This window comes from Sceloporus occidentalis, unplaced genomic scaffold, assembly GCF_023333645.1.
Source record: "Sceloporus occidentalis isolate IW3139 unplaced genomic scaffold, rSceOcc1.0.p SCAF_6, whole genome shotgun sequence".
Classification (NCBI taxonomy): domain Eukaryota; kingdom Metazoa; phylum Chordata; class Lepidosauria; order Squamata; family Phrynosomatidae; genus Sceloporus; species Sceloporus occidentalis.
In genome coordinates, this window is record NW_028316986.1 from 47,238,179 (window position 1) to 47,264,479 (window position 26,301).

General features: G+C 40.9%; 1 protein-coding gene across 2 annotated transcripts in view; it reads left to right on the top strand.

Annotated features, from left to right (window-relative positions):
• LOC149310710 (uncharacterized) overlaps positions 1-26,301 on the top strand; it is an 86,994-nt gene that overhangs the window by 46,074 nt on the left and 14,619 nt on the right. The window contains exon 4 of one of the 2 annotated variants that reach the window (XM_089529565.1): positions 15,093-15,146. In XM_089529565.1, coding sequence (XP_089385691.1) covers positions 15,093-15,146 — 54 coding nt within the window. The remainder of the gene's footprint in view (positions 1-15,092; positions 15,147-26,301) is intronic. The other variant, XM_089529567.1, reaches the window with a different exon arrangement.

The window sequence follows — 26,301 nt, forward strand, 5'->3', positions numbered from 1 at the left end:
GGAGGGCCTGGAGCCCAGCTTGACTGGAAAAAGACAAGACTACCTCCCTCCTTTGCTTTCATGGTCAGGCTGCTTCATTTGGAAGCTGTGGGACCAACTTCCAAGGAATGAAGCCTGCCCTGTGGGATTTTTTGAATGCAGACTATGACTTTGGAGACCAGGGTTCAATTCCCAGCTCGGCCATGAAACCCACTGGGTGACCTTGGTCAACTCACATGCTCTCAGTCTCAGGGGAAGGCAATGCTAAACCTCCTCTGAACAAATCCTGCCAATAAAACCCCATGACAGGTTCTCCTTAAGGATGTCATATGCCATATGTCAGACATGACATGAAGGCACACAACAACAGCAACAAAGAAATCTTTACATGGGATTTAAAATTTTATGAATCATCATCGTCATCATCAAAATTCACTGATTTTACAGTGTCAAAGACAGTTGACAACCCAAAGGAACTACTGATAAAGATAAAAACATGCCTTCCTACTGCACCACTGGCTCTCGGTAATTTGTACTGCTTTCCTCCCACTAGCTCTGGCATTCTGACGGCGGCAACATTTTGTTGTTCAAGGGTTCTTTGGGATGAGGCTTTTTATTGTGTAGTTCCACAGTCTCAATCATGGAAGTTCATAGGAACTAATTATTCCATTTGCGGCCTGCCTGTCTTTTTCCTATGTTTTTTTTTTTTAAATCTTGCTTTTTTGCTATTGGAAAAAAATCTATTAAGGGACCCGGTTGGATGCATGTTGTCTAAAGGACCATATCCTTCCATATGAATCTGTCTATGTTTTGATATCTTCAAGGAAAGCCCTTCTCTTGGCTCCACCACCTTCACAAAAAAAGTCTGATGGAGATGTGGGAGAGGATTTTCTCAGTGGCTGCTCCCAGGCTCTGGAACTCCCTTTCTAGGGAGACCAGAATGGTACACTTTTGTTAGTCTTCTGCTGACAGCTCAAGACTCTGTAAATTGTATCAGGCTTTAGGGGAATTTACTATTTATAAAGAAAGGTCTTTCATTAGTGTGCTGTACTCCCTCACCCATGCCTTTTAATGGAGATGTTTTGCGTGGTTTTTAATCCATTCAATAGTTTTAGCTACAATTTTGTATGCTTTTGTCTATATGTGTTTTTCCGTAGATATCCTAATTCTCGCAAGCTGACATGAGTCACAGCTATGGGTAAAAAAGTAGGTGGAAGGAACGGCAGTGATGATGATGACAGTGAAAAAAGGGGGAGTTACTGCACAGTGCTTTAGAACTGTCAGCAGCAGAAGCTCACAGAGGGGTAGCCAGGTTAATGTGGCTTCAAGCATGTCATTTTGCTTGCATACACACTGTTGCCCTGTTGCTCTCTAGAGTAAGATGGAGAAAACAGATAAAGTTCAGGAGAGGCAGGATCGGGCAGGCTGCTCCATTATGTTCCTTCAGAGTCAGGTACGTGATTGATTGAAGGCGACAACACTGAGCGATCATACTTGGGCCCATCTGACCCATTTACACTTCATTTTTTAAAAAAAGCACATATGAGCTTTGTCTGACAAAGATTGTCAAATTTCTCCTTTCCTCTTGAGTAGTCAAATCTGTAAATAGTGGAAGGTACTACGGTAATGCCTGTCCAACCATTTCATGAAAAACTTTGTCTGGTGATTCCACTGTCCTGAGTGGAAGAAAGAGGGAGATCTGTCATTTTGCAGCATTATGCCTAATGTGCTCTGTGATGATGGGGCAGCCACCTCTATGATGTCATATATCAATGCATTGTTTGTGGATCTGCCTTCACTTCCTGCTGCTCAGCACTTATTGCTGTGTGCCTTTAAGTTGTTTCCAACTTATGGCGACCCTGAGGTGAACCTGTCATGGGGTTTTCTTAGCAAAATTTGTTCAGAGAAGGTTTGCCATTGTCATCTTCTGAGGCTGAGAGCATGTGATATGCCCACAGTCACCCAGTTGGTTTCATGGCTGAGCTGGGAATCGAATCCTGGTCTCCAGAGTCATAATTCAACACTCAAACCACTGTCCCACACTGGCTCTCAGCACATATGTCATTATATTAGAAAGCTATTCTCTGTTTCCATGTGATACCGTACATAGAGTGTCATTAGTGCTCTCTCTTGCTCTTTAACATTAGTTACTCATGGTTAGAATGGATTAACTGGTTCTCATATTTTTGTCTTTGCTTTGCATCATTCAACTTTGGTGACTGGGATAAGGGTAAAGCTCCTTCATCCAAAAGATCATTAAAATTCTTACTTATTACCTTGTTTTAAATATTGACTATAAACTATATTGATACTCATTTTATACTTTTTCATATATATATATATATATATATATATATATATATTAAAAAAAATTAGATGGGGGATTGAAAAAGGGGAGCCTAGGCATTTTGAAGACTAACAGACCTATGTTAGCATGAACTTTGGTGGATTATATTCCACTGTCCCAGATGCATTGAGGGAATACAATATTCAGGCCACAGGTATACATGTACCATTACATAGTTGAAAATGGTATGTAGAAAATGACAGATGTTAACACCTCTAATAAACCTTCAAAGGGTTAGTTTAGTATAAACATTCTGGCATCTGTAAGTTTATATGCCAGTCTGCAAGGCTGGTAATTGCCTATGAGATGTTAAAATAATATATTTGGCTTTCAAGAAACTAATTATGTTGAAGACAGAATCTTGTATTGAAGAAGAAATTATCTTTGGTTATTCGCATCTATAATAAAAATAGGCTATTAATATATGTAGTATGCTTAGAAGCCATTACCTATGTTTATAGACTGCTAATAGATTGGAATTTGTAAATTTATCCCAGTTAATTTTTCTTTTTCCAATTTTCCCTTGAAATTCCTTAATTCTATGGGAGCCACTTTGAAATCAACGACAGAGTGTCATGGGAAACAGAAATATTCCCACACTGATTTTTGTGTATTGTCATTTCTGATGTTAGTTTTGTCTCTGTTTATTCTCTTGTATGTAGATTGTTCTATTTTCCCTGTATAGATTGCAGAGGCACAGCTAGTTGACAGGCGACAGCATATTTTACATTAGAAGGTCACCAAACCAATGAGACTTTGGTGTGGTGGGTGACATTATTAGGATCTGTAATCGTGTTACCAGAGTAGGTGTGGGGACATCTGGAGATGTAGTAGGGTCTTGTCTATATATTTCCATCCATGTTTTGTTGCCCATAACATATGCTTCTAACTAATAATCCCTTTGTCTATAATGCATACCATATATATTCGACTATAAGTCGACCTCGTGTATAAATTGAGGGCATATACTTGATTATAGGTCAACCTTATGTATAAATCAAGGGCAATTATGGATTTTGATATGCCCCGTGGATAGGTCGAGGGTAAAACTTAGGGGCATTTAATGAAGGATGTAAAGGACAAAGTAAAGGAAAACAATGCGAAAAAATTTACAGAATTCCAGCAGGCATAACTATTTGTACTCATATTAAAGGCTGGATGAATGAGAAAGTAGAAAGGGCCCAGTGCTTCCAGGTCAGATTAAACTTGTCTTTTATATAGTTAAAATACAGTACTTACATTGACCCATGGATAAGTCGATTCAGTTTTTTTGGGTCAATCTTTTAACCTAAATTTCTAGACGTATACATGAGTATATACAGTATGTCTAAACTAAAAAACTAATAATGCTTATTATGAAACAGGTTGCATATCTCTTATCCAAAATGCAGATTATTATTATTATTATTATTATTATTATTATTATTATTATTTTCTTACTGTATCCTACTCTCCTAACTTCTTTGCTATCCATCTGCTCTTCAGTATGTGGAAACAGAAATTCCAAGTATAAGGAAGGGATTGAAATGTCATCACATGCCTACAACAAGAGCAAAGCTCCTTCCTTTCACCTTCAAATGTTTACTCTTCAACTGGGTGGAAATAAGAATGAGCTTATAATCAACAGAGTTACTATTTCAGCTTCATTCTTCCATCTGCCTAGTAAACTATATTTGTTTCAAATAGATTTGAAAATAAATTACAAAGTAATTTCATATGAGAAACATTCCACCCTTACCTAACTAAGTTGAGAGTTTTGAAGCTTGTACAGAACTGCAAAAAACTGGCTCACTACCTTCACATTACTGTACTGTAGCATAACAGATTTATATTTCCTAATTCTGCCTGTAAGGAAATTCCAGAAGGAGGATAGGTCCAAAACTATTAGACTTGAATGAGGGGAATGTCCTACCCTTGCTCCTTCATTTACACAACTGTACTTTAGGAGAACAACACCCAACAGCAGAAGGTCTGGGAACCAGACCTACTCCATTTCCATCCATCATGGACTTGCATGGGTTATACCTGCCAATTTTTAAAATATGAAAATAACTCAAAGATCACTTCCATAATTGTAAAACTAATATGTCCAGACTAAATTGTGTGCAGGGTTAGGATTGTCATAATTTGCTACCATCAAACTGGGACAAAATGTAGAAAAAAGTAGGACAAAATGTAGGACATTAAAAAATGGAGGAAACACCCAATTAAAGGTCGAACAAATAAATAAATAAAAATCTATTAAGCCCCCACCCCAAGCCCTCAGGGTGACCTGCCAGGCCCTAGGCCTCCTGCTGTTCATCTGCCATGCTGAAAATGAAGCAAGGGAGGTGGAGGTGGCAGCAGAAGACCCAGTGCCCAGCACCCACCACCCCAAGCCCTCTTACTTTATCTTCTGGGGCCTCTGCCAAGGCCCCGAGCACGACGCCTCCAAGGCCTCTCTGGGGCTGGAGGAGGCCAAGGCCAAGGCCCCAACCATGGCGCCACTTCCAAGGCCTCCCCGGTGCTGGAGGAGGCCCAGGCCCAGGCCCCGACCACGGCGCTGCCTCGTAGGCATCCCAGAGGCTGGAGGAGGCCGAGGCTCCGAGTGGAGTGCCACCTCCTCCAGTCCTGGGGAGATCTAGCTGGCTGCGATGGTTGGGGCCATAGGAGGCGGCGCTGTGCTCGCAGCCTCAGCCCCAGCTAGGTGGCACCACATTCTCCAGTCCTGGGGTGGGGAGGACCATCCTGCAGGGGGAAGAAGGGGAGCTGGGCCTGAAGGAGGCTTTCTGCCTTGTTCCAGGCACATTTTACAAAATGTGGCCTAGCGCAAAGCTGAAATCCAGGATTGGAGGGTCAAAAATGCCCATCTGGGACGAGACCTTCTTTTGACCCTCCAGTCAGGGATTGTCCAGGCCAAAACCAGGATATGGCAACCCTATGTAGGATGTATGTATGTAGAAATATCTAAAAAGGGGAAATGTTTCCAGAGCCCTCCCAGGGAATATGGAGAACAATTTCATTGACAGTCACCCATCCCTACTGTAAAGGGAACTGACTACGTCTGGAGAGGCTGAATATAAGAAATAAATTTCTAAATTCAACCTATCAAGCTGTAATCCTTAAAGTTCCAAAGCTGTAGGTTTGGTTTCTTTTGGCAATCATTCATTGAAAACCTATGACCTTTTGTAATCTGATGTATGCAATGCTCTTGCAATGTGTAATAACAGAACTTCTGAGTTCGTTTAGAAGTATGCAGGTTAAGTGTAGGCGGAAGCTCAACCAGGCACCTAGGTGATGGCCTCCTTGACTAGAGGAGTGGGAGGGGAGAGGTATCGTTTATCTGAGTTAGGAGATGACAAAAACAAAATTAAGAGTAAAGTATGTGTGTGTGGTTGTTGGTTTGTCTATGTGCATAACTGTTACTCTCAGCAGTCCATAGATATCCTGCCACCTAAATAATCCTTGGCCCCTTAATTTGTGTAGTTTTCTTGAATGTCCCAGTTACTTCTTTCATGCACCTTCTCAAAATCTTTTTTTTTTTTTAAGTAAACTGATTTTGGAAAGCCATTCATTCCCATGACTGGTTGTAATTTACAACAAAATCCTCAGTATATCCAAAGGAAAGAAAGTTTCATTGAGTTAAATGAGTCCCTGGGGTATGTGTATAGAGGAGGAAATGGAACAGCATCCTACCACTAATCATTATTTATGATAGCTGAGTTGAATGACCCACTCACATATGGATTCCCAGTTTCCCCCATCTGTATTGTTCTCCATTTCCTCCATTGCTTCCCATAGTTAGGGATTCAACCTTTTCTAAAGAGCCATGCATGGAGTGATGAGGTGGCAGCTGCTGAAGAAGAGAATAAACAAAATAACACATTTTAAAGTTTATTTCTATTGGTTTCAGAAAGTTGTTATAGAAGCACCATAAATAAACTTCAGTTTTCTTTATTCTCTTTATTAATATTACTTCAGTGGTGCTGTACATAGGTTTTCCCTCAGGTCCCACATGTAGATTTGAAAATACCCAACAGTGCTTTACTTCAGGAAAATGAATGTGTCTGTAGACAACCTGCTATCACACCTTCACAAGAAGCTTGTCCTCCCTAATTCATCTGCTACGTCCACTGGCTTTATCCCAGACACATCCACCAGCTTCTGTCTGGAGACTTGATCCCCAAACTTCCACCTGCCAACATCCACCAGCTTCCACCCATGAATGTCATTCTGCATCTGGATGCCAACCTCTACCACCTTCTGAATGCTTAGCTGCAATCATGCCTGCTTCTGACTCCGGCCTCTGCCAGAGCCTGTATGCACCTGTGCACCAAGAATTGCCTCAACCACATTCTCTGCCTCACATTCACACACATAAGCCCAGCCCACCCACCATCCATAAAGGATCATTTGCACTGTCTCCATCCACTCTCCTTTTAGTCACAGACATACCCTGGCTTCAGTCCACTAGTATCCAGCAAGCTTCTGTCAGCTTGCCTTGGCCAGGTCCACCAGCCAACATCAGCCAGCTTTTCTGGTCACAGAACTATACCAGTTTTGGGCTCCCAGACTCTCCACCAACTTAGTAAGCCACCTGCTTCCCCTAGTGAACTTGCCTTCTCATCCTGCCACTTTCATGATTTGTAGTACATGAAATTATTGTTATTGTAAGCCGCCTTGATCATGATGGAGAGGTGGGATAAAAATATTTTTTTATTATTATTATGATCCTTCCATCTGCTCATGCTGTCACTTGCATGACCCTTCCATCTGATCCATACATTGCATGACCCTTCCATCTGCCAGTTGGCCTCGTCTGCCTGACATCTACCATGCTCTGGGTGCTGGACTGCTCTGAAGAAAGCCAAGCAAGCAAGTTCTTTTTAGCAGTTGCCATTGTGAAGTCACAAAGACCAAGGACAAACAGCTACCAATGTGACATGAGTTTCAGAGATTGGCTCAGCTGTAGTGAAGCAAACAATCCAACAAGATCGGGGTTTCCCTCCCCAGTTTGTCTTATGAATTGGGAATGATTTGCAGTGTTTAACAGAGTCCAAAATAAGGAAGTAGAGGCCCAGCTGCTCAGTCTTATCCTCTGACTCAGAGAAAGTGTTTCAGGCTGCCTCTTTGTGAAGATAGTTTTCTGGCTGAGTGTTTCTCTTTGGCCAGATTTTTGCAGAGAGCTAGGTGGGGGTGCCCATGGAAATGGCAATATATACCGTTTTCCAGCCCTGCAATGTTCTTCTGTGTGAATTGGCAAAGCCACGTTATAACAATGTGCTTTGTGTGATTGACACAAATAGTGCAGCTGTATTTTTTTGTGTGACTTAACAGATGGCTACTTGAAGAACCAGAGAGAGAAGGCCAGTTCAAGGCCATTTGATATCCTTACCAAGTCTAAGACACTGTCCTGATAGTGCCACAGAACAGTTTACATTGATAATCTGACCCACAGCAATCAAATAGGAAACACCATGTACACACACACACACACACACCTACCTTACATCTTTTCTTTCAAAACTGAAGCAGTGGCACTTTGTGCTGAACCAACTATGCAACTGTTCTTGATCCTTCCTGCACTCATTCCTTCTGTCTGTGCCTTTGATTCCTCTGTGTATGATTTGGGATGGTATGATTATTGGGATGGTTATCTGATTTTTTTTTTTTTGTCCTCCACAAAGAACCAAACACAGAATGATAGTGCTGGGATTGGTGGTGAACTTTTAAATACATTAAAATGTTTTTATTGAAAAGTGGTGTTATAAACATAAGTATCAGGGATAGCAATCATGGAAACATAGAACATAGATACAATCATAACAAAGGTCCACAGTAAGACTAAGAAGTTTATCGCATGGGGCATAAACCGTTCCCCAGCGCGTTCTAACGGGGACGAGCGTGGGCGCGCATGGAGCGCGATGGGCACCGGATGGGGCCCAAAACGTGACTTTATCGCACGGGGGAACGCCACCGCCGCGCGTTCCCATTGCGTCCCAATTCTGTTCCAGAGGGTACCATTTCTGGGGACGCTTTGAAACAGTCCCCAGAAATGGCGCCCTCTGGAACAGAATTGGGACGCAATGGGAACGCGCGGCGGCGGCGTTCCCCCGTGCGATAAAGTCGCATTTTGGGCCCCATCCGGTGCCCATCGCGCTCCATGCGCGCCCACGCTCATCCCCGTTAGAACATGCTGGGGAACGGTTTATGCCCCATGCGATAAACTTCCTAGTGTTGCTTTGTAAAAATTGGGACTGAAGCTAAGTAGAAACAGTTCTGGTTACTACTTTGAGGATAGACTACTAAGGAATACCAGAGGCAAACTCTATGAAATCTATGGGATCGCAATAAATCATTGGGAGACTTGAAGGCACATACTTTATTTTAAAACATGCCTTTGAAAGTGTGTCTCGATAGTTCAAGTTCTCACATTTCTTGGAAACCCACATAAAGGGCAGGGAACCATCTAACTAAAAGATTGTATGTACAGCGCTGTGTAAATTTACAGCACTATATAAATAAAGGTTAATAATAATAATAATAATAATAATAATAATAATAATAATAAAGTCTACCTTCCAGTGTTTCACTCTTTTTTCCTGCTTCCTGAAAGCAGGTTGTCAGTTTCTTTTCTTGAATATCTAATTCCCTTGAAGTTCTTCCTCTTCAAAATCTCTGTGGACTGGGGCATGGCAGCGGGGCAACTTAATTTTTCCCCCCTGAGCTTCCCCAATAAATACCAGTCCTATGACACCTTTGGCAACAGCACTGAGAACAAAGCCCAAGTTTATTTTATAGTCATTCCCAGGGAATTATGTTCCAAGTTGGCTTATGTAAATACAGGCTCGGACAGCAACTTGTCTCCACTAATGTATCCTGCCTGAGAATTATTTTTCATGTCAGGAGCTATGGGAATGAATTATCTGATGTAGGTTTCTGATTTCCAAACACAGGTTGAAGGCTTCCAAGTATCAGGAGGGGGGAAAGGTTATTGTGTCCATAAAAGTCGCTTAATGTGCAAAAATTAGTAGGGAATGTGGCATGGTGGTAGGAATTATTGTTCAGATCAAAGGCACAGGAGCGAAGTTGTGAACATTTAGAAATATTACAGATCAGGTCAGAAGTTGGGATGTGATGGAAACAATTAAAAGAAGGGTGTTTGAATGCATCTGAGGAGAGGCTTATTGGATGAATAATAATAAATAATAAAATGAAATGAAATATTTATTTTTATCCCACTTTTTGTCAAGCAATCAAAGTGGCATACAACATGCTAAAATATATCCATATATAATAGAAGAGGGAGCAGTTGTCAGTGATGGAGCAGATTTTCTGCATGCTGAAGGTTCCAGGTTTTATCCCCAATATCTCCTTTGCTGGAACTCTGGAGAGCTACTACCAATCAGGTTAGGCCTGCATTAGTCTAGATGGACACCAGGGGATGGTCTCTCTGGTGGCTGCATGTAAGGCCATGGTGGTCCATATGTGGCCCATGAGTTGAATAGTTCCCAACCCTGGCCTACTGTTGGTTCTCTCCTGCTTTAGAGTGCACTACTAAGGCAGTAAATTCATATAGCAAGGAAAAGTGACAGGCAATGTCCCAAATGCTTATTAATTTAGTTCATACTGATAAAGCAGCTTTGCAGTGCTGTTTGGGGTTATTACTGGATGGTTGACATTTTGTGTGCTCAGTGTTACTTGCGTTCATACATCTAGTTTGTAATCGAAACAGTTTCTGAATGTTGAATTGCTTGCAGTTTGAAATATTAACTCTTGACAACTTGATGGTTTCTGGCTGTGGAGTTCCTCTTTGATCCATGGAAATAATCTTGATCCTATTTGGGTTGTAATGGTTAAGGGGGATCTTGTTTGTTCCAGAGTATTTAGCTGAATGATACTAAACAGTGGCTTTCACGTTGAGACAGTGTGATGTGATCTTGAGTATAGTGGTGTCACAGTTGTACTGGGATGTCAATGAAATGACTGTGTATCAAAGTAGTACATTGATTTTATGATGACATGTTTAGTAGAGGCTGAATTGATGCGTAAGTTCATAGAATAATAGAGCTGGAAGAGACTGCAAGGGCCATCCAGTCCAACCCCCTGCCATGCAGGAACTCTCAATCAAAGCATCCCCGACAGATGGCCACCCAGCCTCTGTTTAAAGATCTCAAAGGAAGGAGACTCCACTACACTCTGAGGGAGTTTGTTCCATTGTTGAACAGCCCTTACTGTCAGGAAGTTCCTCCTAATGTTTAGGTGGAATCTCTTTTCCTGGAGCTTGCATCCATTGTTCTGGGTCCTAGTTTCTGGAGCAACAGAAAGCAAGCTTGCTCCCTCTTCAATATGGTATCGCTTCAAGTATTTAAACAGGGTTATCATATCACCCCTTAAGCATCTCTTCTCCAGGCTAAACATCCCCAGCTCCCTAAGTCGTTCCTCATGGGACATGGTTTCCAGACCCTTCACCATTTTAGTCATAATAATAATATAATTATAATAATAATAATGATTTATTTATATACTGCTATTCCTACATAGATCATAGCGGTTTACAACATAAAATGATACAATTATAACAACATATATCCCCAACAGTGTAAACAAACTACCCATACCAATTAAAAACTATACAAAATACTCTGTTCAGATATTAACGCCTGTTGGATGCTAGGCCCATGATGCCTCTTAAATGAAATTAATGAGTTACAAGCAACATAGTTATGTGTAATTAGTTACTTTTCAAGGTAATAAGGATGTGGAGAAACCACATTTCAAAAGTGACACAGTGGGTAAGGGAAATTACTTTATATAACAAATAATGGATTCTAGTTGTCTGCAAATGTTACATTATATAAGAGGCATTTGGGGAACATTTGAACAGGAATTTTATGCTGTTTGATGAAACTAACTACCCGGGAAGAACTGGCCTACTCCATGATTTGCAGCTTTCAACGTTTTGAGGAATTCATTGATTTGCATACTACTACTACTACTACTTCACTTTGTTGTTGTGTGCCTTCAAGTCATTTCCAACTTATGGCAATCCTAAGGAGAACCTGTCATGGGGTTTTATTGGCAAGGTTTGTTCAGAGGAGGTTTGCCATTGTGTTCCCATGAGGCTGAGAGCATGTGACTTGCCCAAGGTGACCCAGTGAGTTTCATGGCTGAGCTGGGAATCGAACAATGGTCTCCACAGTTGTAGCTCAACACTCAAACCACTGCACCACGTTGGCTCTACTACTTCAATAGTTCTCCATTATCAAGCTTTTTATTTCTACACCTTTTGTTTTCTTCTTGTCCCGTTGCATTGCTCCTTTGAAGAATCATTTACCTCTGTGGTTTTGGAAGCCTTAACATGATTATTGGTTAAAGGACTGTTTACATGATTTCCACATAGTACAGACTTCAACGAACTCTGTAGCTACATATGGGCGATTTCATTTATATATATGCACATGGACCATTGACATAAAAGGCATTGTGGTAGAAAATAACACTTTAATTTTTTTTTTTTTAGTTTTTCAAAATATGACACACATTGTTATATAGTAGATACTTGTTATATCCCTGATGAATAACACAGATAAACACCCAGTCAAAGTACACTCACATTTGTATGTGTGTGTATGTGTATGCACACATAGGCACATTAGAAATAAACAAATTAAAAATTGGAGTGGATGGCCCTTGTGGTCTTTTTCAACTCTTTGATTCTGTGTGGTTCATTAGTGGAAACAAAATTCAGAGTTGGGTAATACTGTTCTTAGGAGCAGCAAAATGTCACAAAAGCAGTGAGTGAGTTTTTGCATTCTACAGAATCTTTCATCAGGCTACATAGTGTGTTTGTGCGTGTGTATGTATGTTGGGAATCGGGGAGGAAACAGAAATCTGGCTGGATGTTATGGCCATTCCTGTGGTTAGACTAACTTCCTAGAGGGATACTGCAAACTCAGGTGTGAGGGTATCAGTTTACATCTAGTGTTGATTTCTAGGATGTACAATAAATGGCTGTTTTGTGGAGACAGAAAGGCTGGGTGAAACTCAGATCTGTACCGAGTTCGCATTAGAATCCCATTGAGCGTATAGTCCAGTCTTGTGATGTGAAGAAATATCATTGATGCCTCAAGTATGTATGACTACAAATATGCAAAGGAAAAACAAGTGTGTGTTTTCTACAGACATTTCATAATTTAGTCTACAGAGTACTTTACAAACTAAATTCCTAAAATAATAAGAATTGCCAACACTGCTGAAACGGCAGTTTAAAATTAATAAATAAGTATTAAATAGTATAAAATCAGTACAAAAACCCTGATACTATTTCTACAGATATTAACACAGAATTTTCTGTGGTTGATCTGTTCTTAAGACATGTCTGTAACACAGACTTAAACTATTTTAGTAGCTTTTTCTTGTCTCCAAGAAACCCAAGGAATTAATCCCATGTTATAGTCTAGAGGTATTGGCACTTGTCGAATTAAAATCCCCACATTTTTGGGGAGAGACATATCCATTGCATATACATGGTAGTTTTAGAAATGTATTAAGTCTTGCCATTGAAACTGGATGCACAATTTTGCATAAGTCCACTGACTGCATTAAGTGTATTTGTTGTTTTTTGTGGGTTTTTTGGCTATGTGGCCATGTTCTAGAAGAGTTTCTTCCTGACATTTCACCAGCATCTGTGGCTGGCATTTTCAGAGAATGCTTGCCTGGAAAGGTATTGGGTATATATATTGTGTGACCTGGAAAGGCAAGGAGTGATTTGCATGTGTATTGTTCTGTTGCTAATGGCAGGCCTCAGGGTGGGAGGGTCTGCAAAAGAGGATTAGTGCTCATTGTCTGCTGGGAAACCCCTGACCCTGGGAGATTTTTCATTTGCATTTGTTGAGTCTTCAGCTTGCTGCATTTCAGGACTGGTAGCCAAATCTTGTTTACTTCAAGGTTTTCCTCTTTCCTGTTGAAATTGTCCAGGTGTTTGTGGATTTCAATGGCTTCCCTGTGCATCCTGACATGGTAGTGGTTGACATTGTCCAGAATTTCAGTGTTTTCAAACAGTATTTTACATTGTGTTTGTGAAAAATCTGTACTGGAGGCAGTATAACAAGATGACCTTTAAGAGGTTATTTTTATTATTTTATGCAATGGAAATTGTGATGATCTTAGGTTAAAGGATTACTAGATGCAAACTGAAAGATGAATTTAGGAACATGTATGATTTTTTTCAGTGGGTTTATGTTATGTGAGAAGCTGTATTTGAGGAGCATAAGAATGTGAGAAAAGCTGTGCTGGATGAGACCAAAGACCTGTTTAGTCCATGTAACAGTGACCAACCACTTACAATTAGGAAGCCCACAGCCAGGGTCCTTTTCACACTATACATTTATATTCCACTTTCATTGCCATGGGAACAACTAATGGAAACCTGGGGTTTGTACTTTGTGGAGGGACTTAAGCCCTCTGTCAGAGAATTCTGACTCTGTGTCTGTGTTGTGCCTTCAAGTAATTTCCAAGTTGTGGCATCCCTATCATGGGGTTTTCTTGGTAGGATTTGTTCAGAGGAGGTTTGCCATTGCCTTCCCCTGACTTGCCCATGGTCACCCAGTGGGTTTCATGCCAAGCTGGGAATTGAATCCTGGTCTCTAGAGTCATAGTCCAACACTCAAACTACTATACCATGCTGGCTCTCTGCTCTTCCCAAAACTGCAAATCCCAGGATTCCATAGAATGGAATAATGACACTCAAAATGGAATCATAGCACTATAATTGTGTAGTGTGAAAAGACCCAAGAACAATGAGGGCAATAGCTCTTATTCATGGTTGCTCCACTATAACTTGTATCCATAATCCTGGTGCCTCTGAAACTGAAGATAACATATAGACAGTGTGACTAATAGTCATGGATAGCCTCATCTTCCATGACTTTATCTACCCTCCCCACAAGTCATATATTGGTAGCCAGCATTTCAACTTGTGGCAACAAAGCCCCTTAGCTCATTCCTGAATCTCCCACCATTCTGTTTCATTAGATAATTCTGGCTTCCAGTTTTATAAAAGAAAAAGGGAAAATCTGTCTATTCACTTTTCCTCTATCATGCATAAGCTTTATGCACCTTTGTTATATAACCTTGTTTCATCCCCCACTCCAACTTAATAGCTCTAAACAGTGCAATCTCCTTTGTGGCTGGTAAAAGAAATCTATCATGGATGCAGTTTGGGAACTGAACTGGGAGTAAGTAATACAGTATATGCAATGATCGTAGTTAATATAGATACACATAATATATTGCTGCTCTTCCAAAAGATCCTTCAATTCTCCTATTGCCCACTCCAAGTGTAAAAATTACAACCTGTAGCTTAATCTCTTGTAAAATGTAACAGCCACTACTGTTAACTGTGGATGAGGAAACTGGTCTCCTATGGCCTACCATTCTCTTATGGGAAAATTTCTGGAAACTGGCAACTAAGATTGCCAACATTTGCGCTTCTTAAAATTTCATGTCCGGGAGAAGTTCAGCTGATGCAGTTTTTTCCATTTTGTGCAGTAATGACACTAGCTAGTTCTGCTGAACTGTTCCCTGACATGCTGTTATTTTAAGTACAGCAACATCCTTTTGCTTAAAGAGCTTAAGTGGTGGTTCTTTTACATTTTTATTAAACATCTTGACTTGAGTGCATCTTCTAGCACTCTAGAATTGTTTATCACTAGAGACTGTGAGACTGTGGTACTTATGTCTTGCATACCATGGCCCTTATCATAGGATTTTTCTTCCTTTTCAGAAGATGCTGTTTAAGAAGAATTGTGGCACAAAGACAAGAATCATCAAAATTCGTGTAAGTAGGCTATTTCTTGGTACTTCTCACTTCCCTCCTTGACTGGATGATGAAGTGTTTTGGATTTTATAGCAAAATTGTGTGCTGTCTCTAGATCCTAGGTAGGAAATAGTCTCAGATCTGGGGGATACACACATTTCCCAGCAGCTGTCTGATGGCTGTTATCTCCACCCCCATTTTTTGTAATTAAACATAGTTTCTCTCACAAACTACCCCTTATACACCTAGGGGAAATGGGGCAATTCTGTCATGTTTTTGCTCCACCTTGGGCTCATCTTTTGAAAACAGAGAGAGAGAGAGAGAGACCTTTTTGCAAGGCAGAAAATGAATACGAAGTCACTTTGGGTTTCAAAAAAGTCTCTCTCGGCTTAAAACTGCTAGGGAGGAGGGCAAAAATATTCCCCTCAGAAGGGTCAGGAATTTTGAGTTTTAAAAAGTTCTAGTTATTCTTTCCTAAAAAATAGTGTTTGGAAGATTGAGGAGCCCTCCAAAACAGCCTGAGCCACATGCCCTCCATGGGCCATATTATTCCCACTCTGCCCCAGAGTCGAGGGGATCTTATAGGAAGCAGAAAGTACCATCTGTATGAGTTCCTTGATTTTGATTATGATGATCCCTTAAATCCTTTCATTGTGCCTCTCATGTCTCTTCTTCAAGAAGGGATTATAGGATTATAGAATGTGAAAGATAAGCAAATTAAGGTCACAGGCAGAAACATGAGCAAAAAATAGTGGGGGGGGGGGGCTTAAGTGATGGGCACTCAAAAAATTCTAAGATTTAAGTCAAATAACCAGAAAACAAGGATGATGAGCCAATGCTATGATAAACCTTCCTCCGTGAAATTTGGTTGCTTTGGTCAAAATATATCTCTCAGTCCCTTCTATTCATCTATTCACCTGGCTCCAAAGTCATTACTTTTTACACCATATTCCACTCTTAAATGACCCATTTCTAATTAAAGATGAAGGGTAGTCACACGAGGCAGTAAATTGGAATTAAAAACCGATGTTACTGTATTTGGCCAGTACTTCTCACACAAAGTTGTGTCTGTTCAGTTGCTGCTTTGCATTTCCTTTGATTCTGTAATGTACCTTTTTATTGACAGGGAAAGCCCATCAATAAGTGCCTAATATTGGTCTTATTCATTAGTCCCCATGGTGCGATAGGTCCCTTTTACAGCTGTTTATGATTGATGGCAGTCACATGGTGTGAGGGGGCATGATTCTCCTCCTTGCCCACATCCCCTTGCTATTCCCAAGCAGGCTGAGGTTGTTTTTACTCCATGCCTTTTGTTTTTGTTTTTATTTTTGCTGTGTTTGCATAATTATAGAAAAATAAACATTAAGACAAATAAAAGGAATGGAGTAAAAGCAACCTCAGCAAAGGCATGCATGTGCTAAAAGGTATGGAAGGCAAGGTTACGGAGCTGATGTGGAAGGGACAGTGGAATGCCAAAGCAGCACTCTCACCTGATTAAAGTATGACACTGAATATTTTGAAATTGGTATGTTTCCATTTGTTTCATTCACATGATCACTGGGGGGGGGGGGGGGGAGCCCAAAACAACAACAACAACAAAAAACCTAGTGTGATAAAAATCGTAAGAAACAAAACTAATAAACACAAAAGTTTTACATTTTATAAAAATAGATTATGTATACTTAGACATTATTAAAGTTTTTCTGTAGCTTGGCTCAGCCATCAATCAAAATGGAGAAAATAATCAAGAAAGCAGAAGAAGACACTGAGGGTAGCTATGCAGGAGATAGAAGAGATCTTTAAGTGTGAAGATATATCATTTAAAACCAAAGTCAGGATCATGCATTCCATAGTATTTGTTATTTTTCTGTCCAGTTGTAAAAACTGGACAGTGAAGAAAGCTGATATGAAGAAAATCAGCTCATATGAAATGTGGTGCTGGAGAAGAGTTTTACTATATAAATATCATGGACTTTCAAAAAAACAAAGAAATGAATATCAAATTAAATGTGAACTCTTACTAGAAACCAAAAGGTTTGAAGAGGCTATTGTATCTTGAACACATCATGAGATGACATGTCTCACTGGAAAGGACACTGCTTGGTAAAAGGGAAGGGAGTAGGAAATTTCATTACAAATGGATTGAATCAATTAAGGCAGGTATGCTCTTGAGTTTGCAAGACCTGAGCAGGGCTGTTGGTGTCTGGGGCCCTTGGAGGTCTCTTATTGATAGGGTTGCCATCATTTAAAACTGATTTGACAGCAAGTAACAACAGTGTAGTGGTTTTAAATTTGGCAGTAGGAGATTCCCTGCACCTAGTGGTTCCTGCCCATTTTTTTCCACTGTGTGTTGCAGCCCATATTAATTTCTGTAAGCATTATTTCAGTAATTGTCTGAGTATTGAGCCATTTCATTTAAATTGTAGTTACTAGTTGCATATACTGTTTTCTGGTTGCCTAAGTAAAAGATGCCAAGTTAGAGCAATTGTCATAGTATGCCAGCAAGTCAGTAGTTCTCGTTCAGTGATGGAGTGTCTGAACTTGAGTGACACTAGAAAATAACTTCTTAACACTATGACTGGATTAAAACAGTAATGAGGAAGAACATTGATATTACCTGACTGTGGAAGATAGAGCAAGGAAATTTGTGGTTTATTCGTATAGACTCTCTCCTCTAAAGATCTTCTGAACATAATCTAAAACCACAAAGCTTTACAATAGCTGAGCATTAACTGAACAGAATCAAAGAGTATTTCCAGACAAGGTTTTTATTGTGCAATCTCATTGTCTCGTTCCCAGAATGTTATGAGGAGCGGTCAAGACAGTGTCATTTTCCACTTGTAACACTCCCATGTTTTCCCAACACGTCTTTAGTCTTTATACACATACATACCCCACTCACCCACCTGCCCACCCCTATATTAAGGGCAGAAGGTTGGAAGAACTAGACAGTTACTTTTCTTTAGTACCAACAGATACTGTTGGCAATTGATTGGCTCTAGGGTTGGTGTCACCCCAACATGGTAACTTATGTTGTCACTCCATGCCAGGCAGCCCCTCCAGGGGAGACAACGTGGGGAGAGATCATGAGGAGAGGAGATGGAAGGACAGTGGAAGAAGTGAAGGCAGGCTGGGAGAAGTGCTTGCTGTCTATCAGCCTCTCCTGCCCTTCATGTTGTGCCCATGCTGCCTGGCCTACTGCAGCTGCTGGCATGAGTGGGGTGCTGCTGCAGCCCAACAGCCACTTTGCCCACTCCATCCTTAGATGCAACTGACTCCTCACTCCCTCCATCTCAGGCTCTCTTGGCTGAGGCCAAGAGAGTCAAAGGCAGTGGAGAAGCAGGAATGGGAGATGATGGCAATGGAGCTGCTGCTGCCGAGAAGCCACTTGCCCCACCCCCATCCTTGGCTGCAACCAGCTCCCTCTCCCTCTTATCCCTGCCCCTGCTTCTCTGCTGCCTTGGCCTCCCTTGATCAAGGTCAAGAAAGCACAAGGCATCAGAGAAGTAGGAACAAGAGACAGCAGCAGCGGAGAGCTGCTGCCACCTGACAGCCACTTCCTCCACCCCATCTTCATCAGCAAATATCAAACCACTACCTCCACTTTGTGCTTCTCCTCTCATTTGGACTCTCTAGGTTAAGGTTAAAAAAGCCCAAGGGAGTGGAGAAGCAGGAATGGGTGACGGTGGTGGGGAGCTGCTGTCTTCTGGAAGCCACTTCCTCCATCCCATCCTTAATAATAATAATAATAATAAATTATTTATTTATAGGCCACCCAATCACAAGGAATCCGGATGGGTTACAGCAATAAAAATACATAATACTACTACTACTACTACTAATAATAATAATAGAGTTTATTTGTATTTCCCACCTCTCCAAAGATCAAGGCGGGATTACAGCAATAAAATAATACAAAGTAATACACAGTAATACAAAATGTTAATACAATCAATAAAACACTAATATTGAATTTAGGAATTCGTATTAGTACTCTAAAATCAATTCATCAGTAATCAGTGTTCGAAGTTGAGAGGCTAGCCTTGATGGAAAGGAGTCAGCCTTTTCACTCCCTCCCAGGCAAGAAGATGACAGTTGTCATGGAGGGAGGGCTCTTCTTCTTGAGGCTAGCCTGATGGAGATGGGCCAGTGATCCTTGGCTGAACCAGCTCCCTGGCCCCACCCCATCCTGACCTCATGCTTCTCCATTGCCTTGGTCTTTCTTGGCTAAGGCTGAGAGAGCCCACGGCAGTGGAGAAGCAGGAATTGGACACGGTGGTGGTGGGGAGCTGCTGTCCCTCAGCAGCTGCTTCCCCCATCCTGTCCTCAGCTGCAACTGGCTCTCCACCCCTGCTGCCTTGTGCTTCACTGCTGCTTTGGGATACCTTGGTTGGGGTCAGGAGAAGTCAAGGCAGTAGAGAAGCATAAATTGAAGGCACTAGCAGAGGTGAGCCAAGTGGGAAAGGGAGATGATGATGGCATGGAAAGGAAGGAGTGTGTGCTGCCACTGCTACTGCAGACATATCCCTTTCCTGGCCAGCTAGCAGCCCTGGTGGAGCCAAAAAGTATATACATACATATTTTAATGATTATCAGTATGTTTCAAAAAGTCCTTTTCAAGTATTGTCCCCAAACATGGAGTCAGAATTAAGTTATTAAGCTATTAATGAGTTCAGTTAGAGCCCATGTTAAAGAGCCAGCCAAATTTATATTTCCCAACTAGTTCTTTACCCATAGCCTAGATCTGTTGGATTTTTGAAAACTGGTGCTTGCCTATGTTATCACTTAGCAATAACAATAGCTCTGTACTGCTTCAAGGTGAGCTAAGTGGTTTACAATGTGTTAGTCGATTGCACCCAATAAGCGGTTTACAATGTGTTAGCCAATTGCACCCATTTTACCGACTATGGCCCAATACAGACTGGCACCATGTGCTGGCCTAGGGCCAATTTTAGGGCTCGGGAGAGTGGAGCGTCCGCACACTCCCGAGCCCTACCACGCTGCTGGCGCCATCTTGGCAAATGCACATCCAAACAGCGCGTGTGCTGATGACATGCCTTGTGCACCATGTCCAAACGGCACAGCGCATGAGGGACATCATGCCATGCGAGCATGCCAATAGTGCCCATTCTGCAACGCTAAAATAAGCCCTTTTGGGGGGCTTTTTTTTGCCCCGTGAGCAGGCTGTGCCATGTGGTTGCCGTGGCTTGCTTATGGGGCATAAAGAGACGTTGTCTCGCTGCCCCTTTTTGCCTGTCTGTTGAGCCCCTAAGAAAGGATGAAAGGCTGAGTCAACCTGGAGCCCTCTGGGATTGAACTCACAACATTGTGGCTGCAGTATTGGCATTTAACCACCCCCACTGAAGAAGCATGCAATGAAAACCCTAAGATAGGTTTGCTTTAGGGTTAATTTAAGTCAGAAATGCCTTGAAGGCACACAACAACAATAGCAGCAGCAGCAAATTAAATTATATAAACTTTAAATTATATTCATATTTCTTTGGTTTCAGCTGTTAAAGAGTACTGTACCTGCAAGTTGCCTCTGGTCTTTCTCTCTCGCTTTCTTTTTCAATGCACACTCACGTGTGCGCACACACACAGAGGCACTGTTTCTCATAGTCATTATTGGCATTAACAATTGAGAGCTATTCTACACAGCTCTCTTAAGAGTATACGTTGAGTAATGAGTTTCTTTGAGGATTTTTGTCCTGGGGAACTGTGATACCAAAAAAAAAAACTATGAATAAATGGTAGTCATGCATTCTGTAGCTGAAAGACAATATCTCCAAAAACTACTTTGATAAACTGTTCAGAGAAACCTCATTATTCAAAATTCCTGGCTATTTATATAATTGTTAATGAGAGAATTCTGTTTCTGTAGAAGCAATAGCTATATGTGAGAATGCTGTAATGTGTAGGAAACCACAGGATAAACGAAAATTATTTTTAACCATTATAATTCTCAAATTCTGTTCTAAACAACATCTTACAAAACTTTGGGACTAAGCTCTTGATAGCTGAGATAATTGTGTTAATCCTTCTCTTTCCCTTGAGTTCTCAAAGGTCAATACAGTTTTCAAAGATGCAGTTTTGCATCATTCTTAACCAATTCAATATTTTGTACTCAGTTGCTTGGCACATGGTTGGAATCCATATTTGAAGGTAGGAAACAGTTTCTGTCTATAGTGTGTGTGTCTCTCTGTGTGAGTGTGCGCCTTCAAGTTGCCTGTTATGGTGACCCCATGAATTTCACAGTGTTTTCTTAGGACAAGGATGTAGCCAGGATTTTGGGAAAGGAGGGGGGGTGGTCCATATTAATGTGGCTTGGGTGAGGCGGCGCAGCAGTGTGCACCATTCATTGTATCTAACAGAAGGGGGGGGGTCCAGACTCCCCAGACTCACCCCCTTGGCTATGTCCTTGCTTAGGCATGGAATAATCAAAAATGGTTTTACTGGTTAATTATTCTGAAATATAGCCTAAAGCACCTAGTATTCACTAGCAGTCTTCCATCAAAGTACTAACCAAGTATTAACCTTGCTAAGTGTCTAAGATCAGATGGGATCTGGTGCCTTTAGGGTATTTAGGTCCTCTATGTCTTACAGTGCAAGCATAATAAAAGGGTTTAATTACTATAGATAATGTAATACATATCAGTAAAGAATTGTTGTATTGTGCCTTATTTTCAGACTTATGGTAATCCTCTCATGGGGGTTTTCTTGGCAAGATTTGTTCAGAGGACGTTGCCTTTGCTTCCCTCTCAGGCTAAGAGAGTGTGACTTGCCCATGAAGCCACATAAGTAAACCATCTAGACAAGAATTCTACCTGCCTTCCATCCAAAAACAGACCAAACATGGGAAACATCTGACTCCACCCAAATACAACATAGTGCAGTGCCACCTAGTGATACAGCTATATAATAACATTATCAACACATGCTGGTTGTATAAAGGCCCTTGATGCACAATTTCTCAGCCTCTCTCTCTTTTTTTAATATCATTATCCCAGCCAGGGAAGATTGCTAAAATGAGTAGTTACTGGTACATTACAAGACATTGTACAAATGGGAAATATAAATACAAACAGTCTTTGGAAGCCATGATCTCAGACCTTCTTTTACATGTTTTGAGTGGAAAATCCCATTTGCTCCCCAAAAGTGCTGTTAAAGAACCAAGCTATGGGATTCTGCTGTGAGTAGAATGATACATGAAATTTGCACTAAGAATATCTAGGGATATCTGGTACTGAGCCCCATTTGGATGGTCATGTGTGTCTACACAGGTTCTGTTTTTTTAACAAGTAACTCCTGTGCATACAGCAGAAAGATGGAAGATAGGCAGAAGAAGAAAAGAGCAAACTCAACTAGTATAGTCTTAATTTATGGTAATAATTGAGTTTTAAAGGATCTTTTTGGTGAACAAAGTAGATTTACACAAGGAAGGTTTTTAAAAGGTTGAGATAATAGAAGGTGAAATCATGGGTGGAAAGGCAAGAAAATTCTTCCTGAGACAGGAATTTTAGGCTTGTAAGGCAGAAAGGTAGAAGTGAAGCCAGGGAAACTCTAGATTAGAGTCAAATCAGTAATGAGGGAAACAAAGTTATTGAATAAATACAAAATAAGTGAAATTACCAGATAGATAGGGCAATGAAGACTTGAGACGTCTTAAGGGTAAAAGCAAGAATTCTGTTCAGAATACAATCTCTGGTGAGAGCTGATGTAGATTGATAGAACTCCTTCAAAGACTTCCACTTTTCCACAATCCAGTTGGTGCATTAAACTCTACAAAGCTATAAACAGCAGAAAGCAATGGAATTAGTGTTGGGTCTAAGCTAAGTTCTATGAGGAAAGGTTGAAAAAGCTGGATATGCTTGTTTCAAAGAAGGGTATTTAAGAGGCTATACACACACACACACACACACACACCGAGAGCCAGTGTGACATAGCGGTTTGAGTACTGGATTATGACTCTGGAGACCAGGGCCAGCCATGAGAACCCACTGGGTGACCTTGGGCAAATCACACTCTCTCAGCCTCAAAGGATGACACTGGCAAGCCCCCTCTGAAGAAACTTGCGGAGAAAACCCCATTATAGTTTCACCTTAAGGTTGGCATAAATCAGAAATGACTTGAAGGCACACAACAACAACAACAAATATATAAACCAGGTTTAAATATTTGATGGGCTTTTATGTAGCTGCTGGAGCAAATGTATAGTCTATTCTCCATAAGGTCGGACCTATATATTCATATTCAACTGGCAGTAAAGGACATTTAGGTTAGACATTAGGGGAAAGGTCCTGACCCAGCGAGTTGTTCATTATATAGGGACAGTTAGCCTCAGAAAGTAGGGGAGTTTCCTTTGTGTAAATTGAGACTGCAAGGTCACCTATTAGAGCTGCTCTAGTGACAAATTTCCTACAGCAGTGTTGGACTAGGTGACAACTCTATGATTGTGCTCATTCTCCTAGGAGAGCAGTCTATTTCTTTAAATTCCATGGTGTATTTCCTGAGCGAAGGCTCTTGTCCACTGTGTCTTGAGTACAGACCAACATTGACTAAATATAGAAGTCTTTGTCTTCTAAACAAGCCATATGTCCAAATTACAGCAGACTTCATGCCATATGTGCTATGTGTAAGAGATGGGAAAATCTTGCTTGCTACATGTAAATACATCTGGAATACAGGCCATATAGAAAACCCAGATATTTGGAAAACTTGTTTGTTACTTTGATGAAGAAAGAGGACTTTTGTAGCTTATTTTTGCATTGACGTAGCAATTATGATTACTGGGGGAGAAAATAAAATGCCACTTTTCAATCTTATCTACATTTTCCTAGAAGTCTTTGGACGTTGGTACATTCTGGACATTGTTAACAAAAAATAAAATTCAGGAATGAAAGGCAAAAGAAAGGGCATCCTTATGGAGTGGGTGGGTGGGTGGGTGGGGAGATGTGAATCTTGTATCATTGCTTTTCAGATATACATAGGGAAAATATTAGGGAATGGGGATGATGAATTACATCCCCCCAAAAAAGGTTGGGAATGTTATTGCTTGCCTTTCTTGAATCAGTCAGTAGAAAGCCTACATTTTCCTTTTGTTTATGCTACTTACGGGACTCTTGTTCCCCTTTTCATTAATTGTGATCTATGATACACCCATGATTCTTATCCTTGGCCTTTACTAGCAAAGCAATTTGTCCAGAGACAATTTGTCTTGTGTAGGCACGTGTAGTACCAGCACCAACAGTGTTGGCTTATACCAAGTGTTCTTTTAAATTTGGGTTCATTCTAAATAGATAATATTGTCTGTGTTGAATTGCTTGGCTATTTGGAATTGCAGTGCCCGGAGTTCATGCAAATTTCAAGACACTGTATGCATGCAGAACCCTCCACACTACGTATTAATGTCATAAGGCAAGCATTCATTCTCTCTATGTCAGATCCCAGGGCTAGCATCTGATTTGCATTAGATATAAAGGCTACAAAGTCTTTTAAGCACAAGTAAAACCATCACCCCTTCAAAGGCTCATCATGTCCAGGTTCAAACCCCAACATTTCCACCTAAGACAGGGGAAGGGAGGGATGCTATCTGAAACTCTGCAGAACTGGAACATAGGTAGGAATGTAATTCTTTACTAACTTAGTTCTTGAAGGAAGCAAAAAGTAATTTTAATATTTTATTTCATGCTGTGAGCAAATCATTAAAAACATTAGTTCAGGAGTTGTTTGTAGTTTAGGATTATTCTGTGCAAAATTAGATTCTGTGCAAAACAGTATTTGCTGTTCAGAAATACTATTTTCTTTGCAAAAAATGCTGTTTCCTGCACAGATCGTTCTGGGAGGTTTTTATATTAAAAACACCATATGCAAATTTTGCAGAGAATAAGTCCCTGTACAGAACAGCCTAAAAAGCTGGTTGGGGCAGGGAGTAGAGTTGGGGCAAAGCATCTACACACCGCATGCCCTGGCTCTGATCCCAGGGCAGTGTGAGGCTGCTTGCTGCATCGCACAGCACACAGCATCATGGAGCTCCTCCAGTGCTGCATCTGGATGACACAGTGCTGAAGGAGAGCCACAAAGCCATGGTGTCACTGTAGAGAGTACAAAAAGAAGCCGCATTTTGTGGCTCCTTTTCATGCCCCGGAAAAGCCAGAAAAGGGCTGCAGTGTGTGGTTGCTGCGGCTCTGATCAGGCTGTCAAATAGGCAGCTGGAGGCCACCCCTCTGGGACTGTCTGCACAGCTCCTCAGTCCTGAATAGTAAATCAGCTTCAAAAACTGCTCAGTTTTCTTGCAGGAGATTCTTAACTGTTCAGGATTCTTCATGTCAGGGTTGCCTGACACCTTTTTGAACCATTTTCTTAATATTTTAAAATATTCTTTGCATCCCTCACTATTGGTTACTGCCTCATGTTGAATCAAACATATTCATACAAACACTGTTAGCAGCTTTCAGGAGTTTTAGACAGATGGGTTTATTGGATCTACCTGGAGAAACCAGTGATTTAACCTGGCAGCTTTATTAATTCTAGCACTAATCTTCAGTCCTTACTCTTCTGCTAGTTAGTGTATGGAATTCTGAGCTAAATGGAGAGGGATCAGAATCTGTACAAGGCAGTTCCCTAAGATGGCTTTAATGGAGTTCTGTGGAAACAGAGCTGTCATGTGGGAAAGTGCATTTCCAGAAATTCTACTTTGTTAGCTATGAAGATTTTAGAGACTGAAAGTTTTAGAAGACTGATGTCCTACATCTTCCTGACTGCCTTTTAATTTGATTGGTTTTATTATTAGCTTTGTCTGCCCAGTCTTGCTTGTACAGTACTTCCACTCTGCCTTCAAGGAAGTCTTCTTCATGAAGTTTCTCTTAAAAGTAGTGTTAATTCAGAACTCTACTAGTAAAAAGTACAATAAATAGCCATCTTACCCAAATCTGTAGATGCTTCCAAATGGTAATCAGGCATGTAACATATAATTCAGGTGGCTTTGATTTTGTTACAGCCAGCTGTCATGACCATTGTTTCCTCTGTTGGAAGTAATATGAACTTGCCACAAAGGTGAAGGTAGCTTTGAAGCTTTAATCAAACAAGTAGGAGGCCTTTGGAGGGGAAACCGTGGAACTGTAAGCAACAGAATGAGATTCTGGTTATATTTTCTTCCAGCGTGGATATGTCATGAGCT